This window comes from Limulus polyphemus, unplaced genomic scaffold (assembly GCF_000517525.1).
Source record: "Limulus polyphemus unplaced genomic scaffold, Limulus_polyphemus-2.1.2 Scaffold6728, whole genome shotgun sequence".
NCBI lineage: Eukaryota > Metazoa > Arthropoda > Merostomata > Xiphosura > Limulidae > Limulus > Limulus polyphemus.
The window spans coordinates 29,540-36,118 of NW_013672338.1; the positions used below are offsets into that span (position 1 = coordinate 29,540).

Here is a 6,579-nt window from a genome sequence, read left to right on the forward strand (position 1 = left end):
ATTGTTAGCCGACACTGGGCAGCTGGTACATAATTTAATAGAGTTGTTTAAACATTTGTTTAACAACAAGTAAAAGCTAACAATACAAAGAACTAAATTGTGGCAGAATGCTACAAGTTCTTCAAATGCCTATAGAATGATAGGTTTCTTTTTTTGTGAGTGTAAAACACTTAAATACACCAGTTCGGTATTGGAATTTGTCTATATACACTAAAATTTATTTGCTGTTTCCCTACAGCTGAGCTATTCATGTAAAGTATGGGCTTATTTCAGTGATGGTGAATTTGTTGATAAAAGCTAGTTATTTTATATATTAAAACAGCAAAATAATTATGAAGATGAGAAAATGTTTTAATCTTTGTGAATCCATTTTGTTAATGTGTGTGTAGCTTAAATTAATATTTCAGTGTAAAGATTTTATCAGGTTTTTAACTCATGATTTATTTTCACAGTTTAAACCATGAAAGAAAGATTGCCTAACTACTTTCCACTCCTTGAACAAATTAGTGAAGACGATGATGATGATGACATTGGCTGTTGTTCAAGTTCTGGTAATCAGAAATGCAGCACAAAATCACTGGATTTAGAGAAACCAAAGCATGGAGAGAGGACAACAGAAGCATCCATTGGTCTAATGCCTCCTTTACAGACAGAGACAGAAGTGTCACTTGGTCCAATGTCACCCGTGCAGAAGCTTTTATTTTTACTTTCTTTACTTCTTTGTCTGCTCTTCTTTATTACATTTGGTTGGTTATTACCATGTAATCTTCCAGGTTTCAGTGGACAACAAAAGCAAGAAAAAGCCAATTGGCTTGCACGTTTGAACAATACTGGTAAGTTTGTGTGAAATAAATAATAAACTTTGTGCTTTAGGCAAAAGTCACACAATATATGTTAAAGACTATTCCTTTTCCTTCAGTAACTAATTCTTTGTACAATGAGTAAACTATACTTAAACACATGTACTTTAACACCTCTTAATGGAGTGATGTCAAGAGGAAATTTTCATCCAATATGCACATTTTATGGCAAATGATCTTACGACAACCAACATAAAGCTTTTGATATCAAATTATAAACATTCAATATAGTACTGTAGCAAATATTTACAGTATTTACTGTGCTGTTGAATTATAAAAAAGTTTTAAACACCTTGGGGAGTAGGGGATGGTGTACATGTAAAGAGGACGAACAGTTCTTCATATCCAGAGAAGTAGAGTCTTACGTGTGGTCTGATGTTTTTTCTCCTGTTCTAAATTATAGACATGTGTATAGTCATGCATAATGTACCAGGAAATATCTAGTTACTGCATTTTAGTTTTATGTCATAAACTAGTCTGTATAAATGGAAAAAAAATTGTACAAGATTATTGATATATATAAACACTGTTCAAAACTCAACATAAACAAAACAAACTTGTGATACCAGTTCAGTATTAATGACGTACTACAGTGTATATTTTGTACGTAGATTGTTCTAGAATATTATAACCAAATGTATTGCCAGTGATAATTAGTACTGTATTATTTCATCAAATCAAATGGAAATAGTTATTCTAAAGTGGTTGGAATCATGAAACCCTGTAATTTACAGTAATTACATAATTTAGATTAAAATGAAACTTAGATTTAGTTGAGAAATCTATTAGTCGTACATTAAAGACAGCGTATATGATTTAGATGTTTTAAAAAATTCACAGAATTATAAGAAATTGTTAATGTAGAAAAGTACAGTATTACGTTTGGTTTTTCAAAATCCTTAAAGAGTATTAGGTGCTACTATAGCGTTAGGCCTACCGGGACTTTTACACTATAGCGGTCTAACAAGACTTTTACACTTAGTTAAATAGACAGGTCAGGTGGGGTCTTCTATGATCCCTCTGGGGTAGGGGTAATAGAGTCCGGTGGATCTTGGTAGACTATGGATACTGCGGTGGACTGCACGCTATAGTAGCACCGAGTATTACTCCTAATGCTTGATTAAAATAAAGTGGTTCATGTTAGTTGCCTGATGCTTAATATTTAATATAGTATTAACAAAAACATAAAGCTTTTATGTTTGATCAAAGGATTTTGTTTTTTTTTCTAGAGATTACCACAAATCTAGAAGCTGTTGCCCTGAAATTTGGTGGTCCTCCTTTCTTGGTGATTTTTGGTATGAGAAGTAAAGCTAATAATTCTGATAATGCTGGTTTAATGGCTCTTAGCCAAAGTGATGGCAAGACCTTATGGTATGTTCCACTACATTCAATGCCTACAAGCCTAAAGTGTAATATGTTAGATATCAACAGAGATGGTGTCATGGATTGTATCGTTCGTGGACAAAATGGACTTTTTGTTGCTGTAAACAGTATAAACGGTAAGCTTCAGATGTGGTTCAGATGAAACTAAATATAAATAGTAAAGTATGGGGGAGGGAGTCCTTTCTAAGAGTTATCATTGTATATGTACAAGTTTTAATGTTTTGCATTGTAACCTAACAATAAGTGGGGGTTTAACTTTTAAATTTAGCAGGGACCAAAGGTAACAATGCAGTTTATCATATTCTCAGTACTTTATGTAAATAAGGATCCCAATTCTGATCAATCAAAATTAAAAGGACAGGTTAAGATCTCTGAAATTGTTTTAGAAAGGAAGAGTTTGAAGGGGATCTGATTGGAGGAATTGCTAGCGTTGATGCATCATTTTTATTTTATGTTTCCAAGTGGCACTTAAAGGTAAGAATAGTAGGACTAAGGGACACATAAATTTTGCAGGATAGGAGTCATCTTCTGTTAAGATGACTTTATTTTTCTAGAAGGCCTTTGGAATGGATTACCTTCAGATGTTGTGGGTGCAGTAAATTTAAAGGAGTTGAATTAAGGGAGGTTTAATAAGGGCTGGCTAAGTGTTTTGTTTTTCTTGTAAACTTAAGTTCATGGATGGGATGGCCTAAATAGATTAAAAGGTCTGTTGGCCTTAAATGACATGTTATATATTATGTTAAATTCTTTGAAACATTTTATGCAAGGTTGTTGTTTTTTTCCGGACAGTTCTGTAGACTATGAATAAAATAAAAACAAGTAATTTTATGTTTTTATAAGTTTTTTACATTGTATTACAGTATATAGCTGTGTTGAAGTATACATAACATCTTTTATAGGGCACACATTTTGGTACCTTCACAATCACAATAATCAGCCTCCACCAGTAGGTTTGTCTGCTCCAGTAATCATACCAGACTGTGATGGTGATTTGGTTCCAGAGATTGTTGTGGCCTATCGTATACAAAACGTGAATTCTGATAACAATGATTCGTCACTCACCTACATGGCTGTTGTGTCAAGTTCGTCAGGACAGCTTCTTGGATTGCTGCATCATTTAGAAGTTTGTAATAAAATTCCAGCTATAGTAACTCGACAAACTGATGATATAGAAAACATTGATATTGTTTTCTTTTGTAGTAACGGAAGTAATGATGGTGAGTTTTTTGAAAAGAAAAGTAAAGAGTTGGAAATATTCATTCATCCACTCAAAAAGCTTAACTTTTCATAATGCAAAATGGGTCTAATTATGTGATTTTCTATAAATAGAACTGTAAAATGAGCACAGCATATTCTAATCGTAAACAAATTATACTGTATGATTTTTATATTTCATTGTTAAGATCATCTCGATAGTTTTATAAACATTTTATAGAAATATGGTATGGTCAGGTTCATTGATTTCCATCAGAGTAAATGAGTAGGATCTTCCAAAATAGGAGATCTGACAGATCATTAGGTTGTGGAGTGAAGGTTTTATCTTTACCCGAGTTTAACCGAGTCCGACATAAAGAGAAAGGTTCATTGATTTCCATCAGAGTAAATGATTAGGATCTTCCAAAATAGGAGATCTGACAGATCATTAGGTTGTGGAGTGAAGGTTTTATCTTTACCCGACTTTAACCGAGTCCGACACAAAGAGAAAGGTTCATTAGCTCTGCCTCACCAGTTTAGTGTCAGCCAATCCTTAATTGAAAGAAAAGGAAGCTAAAACTTAAACTGACAACAAAATCCTTTAAGTTAAAATAAAGCAAAAATCTCTATCTTAAATCTAAAGAAAAATCTAAAAATTTAAACAGATATGAAATCTAAGTAATAAGAAATTAATCTGTCAATACTGGGGAGAGTCTGTCTTTTTTTTAATACACAAAAATAAACCCGGGCTGTTCCGGGCCCACACGTTACTTGTGTGACCCGCAACCACTCTCACTTTATCACGAGGGTGGCTATGCCCTGGGGCATTAAGTTATTCACTAACAGAAAAGACCATGTTTATTTTGGACCATCACAAATGATGGTACAGCCTCTCCTGCTAGAAAACATGTTTAGTGATTAATAAGAGCAACCCTGTTCATGCACAACTTGTATCACAAGAACTTAAGTTGTTTATTTGAATATTTTTCCGTGTTGAAAATGGAAGTTTTTTATATAACATATTAGCTCTTTTAAACCCGTAATTTCTTGTGCATTCTGTCGGAATTATTTTCATTATTTCCTTATAATTATCACCATACCTTATAAAAATTTCAGGGGTATCCAGATGAAGCATTGTTGAGTAAATAAACTCAAAACTCTCTTCCTGTTGAACATTTGGGATCACAGTCCACTCAGATTCAAGGAGTTAACTTAAGCTCCAAAACAAATATTCCAAACAAGTTACATTACTGTGTTTAAAACCCGCAGCTTATTAGATAAAGTAGAATTTGTTCTACAGTACCAGACTTTGTGAGGAGAGCTTGTCAACTTGCTCGCATTTTTCACAATGAGGTTTCTCCTATTGTGTGTTAAACACCAAGTTAATTAAAAGTTATGGGAAATTCAACATTATTTTTTAATTACAAGTTTTACAGAATATTGCAGCCTTTTCAAACCATTCATGTAGGCTCTTTAATAATTTCTGTAGACATTGTTTAAAATAATAATAAACTTTCATTAGTGTATTGACCACCATCAGTTTTACCTTGCATTAGTTTTAAATTCTTACTATATATATAGTTAATACTAGCTATGGTATATCATTAGTATATCATATGGTAGTTTACCTTAGTTTGGTACTTTCTCAATATATCGTATTTATGACTGTGGTAACTTCCATCTCTAAGTTGTATTATTAATACTGAACTTGTTTGAATATTGTCATATTTACTTTTTGGCTTTTACAGAATATATATATCTTTACTTACTGCTCTCTGTTGCCCACTCCATGTTCAGTTAAGTGTCAGTGGTTAGTCAGGTTAGTTTTGTTAGATACACGTCATAATATGTTTAATATAATGTTTTTCTTTGGATAAATATAACATTGTTATATTTTAACTTGAGTATCATTATTCTGACTATTTATTGTACAGTTGAGTTATTCATTTTATTTTTCATTTATTTTGTATTTTCATAAACATTAGTTTTTGGCAGTAATACTGGTAATGTCCTACTATCTGAATCAACACCTAAACAGCAACATGTGTTGTAGTAGTTTGTCACAGGATGTTTTTAGAGAATTTTTTACTTATACACAGTTATACTGATGTTACATAGTTAAACAAATATTAAATTTACGACCATACTTGAAACTAACAGCTAGTATTTGTGTTGTCTGTAAGTATGGTATACTGTTATATCTTTAATGTTACTTTCAAAATATCTATTTTTTATTATTATTATTAAGATTGTTTTGCATTGTTTGCTTAGTATATGGACTTGTGTATAACCTATATATCTTATAAGTTTACCAAACCTTACGAGATATTATTGGGTTTAGGCCAAAAACGTCGTTGAAAACAATGGTACCGAACTGAAGAAATTATGAAATGTAATTTCTATAATGGAGATCCTAAGAAAAGTATATTTAATTAGCTGTACTAATTACTAGATTGATTTATAGTTTTACTGTAAGTAGGTTACTCTGATCAGAAATTAATGTTGATTAGGAATATTTCATAATCTTCTATTTTTTATACATTTTTTTGTTTTGTTTTTTAGGTATCTTAAATTACTAAAATTAAATTTCTGTCTCACCTAGGAAATGTGTGGGTTCTTCCATCGAGTAGCTTGTGTAAGTCAGGAACGGTTCATTCAGATGCTTTAAACAGTCTTCGTTCAGTCTACGGGTAAGTTATTGTTCAGCTGTATCTGAATCTTTCATGTATATTTAAACAGATACCAAATTGCTTTGAAAATTAATTTTTTAACAAATAACAAAAGCTTTAAAACTTATAAAGATTATTGACATTGTAAGATTAGAACAGAGCTCATAATTTTGTGGTGCAAGTTCCTTTGATTACTTTTTAAACAAATTATCACCCTAAAGTTTTAAATTGTTGTCATACTTTTGATGCTGTAATTGGATTTATCTGTGTTGACATTTATAGCCATTTGGTATGACAAACGGATATACCCCACAGTGTCAAAAACTTTTCTACATTGTGTCACAATGGAGATACTCGCATGTTCGTGAATTTCCTGCCCTAGTACCACGTGTGCGTATATCACTGAGCAAAAGCGTAACTAGTGGATTTTGATATTGAAAACGTACTAAAAAAGACAAAATTCCAAATTTCAT

At 31.9% G+C, this 6,579-nt stretch overlaps 1 protein-coding gene across 1 annotated transcript in view; it reads left to right on the forward strand.

Moving 5' to 3' along the window:
• Positions 1-6,127, forward strand: part of LOC111089596 (protein FAM234A-like) — a gene marked incomplete at its 3' end in the record, with an annotated part of 9,408 nt that extends 3,281 nt beyond the window's left edge. Inside the window, exons 2-5 of the mRNA XM_022402401.1 lie at positions 453-833; positions 2,090-2,359; positions 3,143-3,460; positions 6,040-6,127. Coding sequence (XP_022258109.1) covers positions 461-833; positions 2,090-2,359; positions 3,143-3,460; positions 6,040-6,127 — 1,049 coding nt within the window. The remainder of the gene's footprint in view (positions 1-452; positions 834-2,089; positions 2,360-3,142; positions 3,461-6,039) is intronic.
• Between the last annotated feature and the right edge of the window lie 452 nt (positions 6,128-6,579).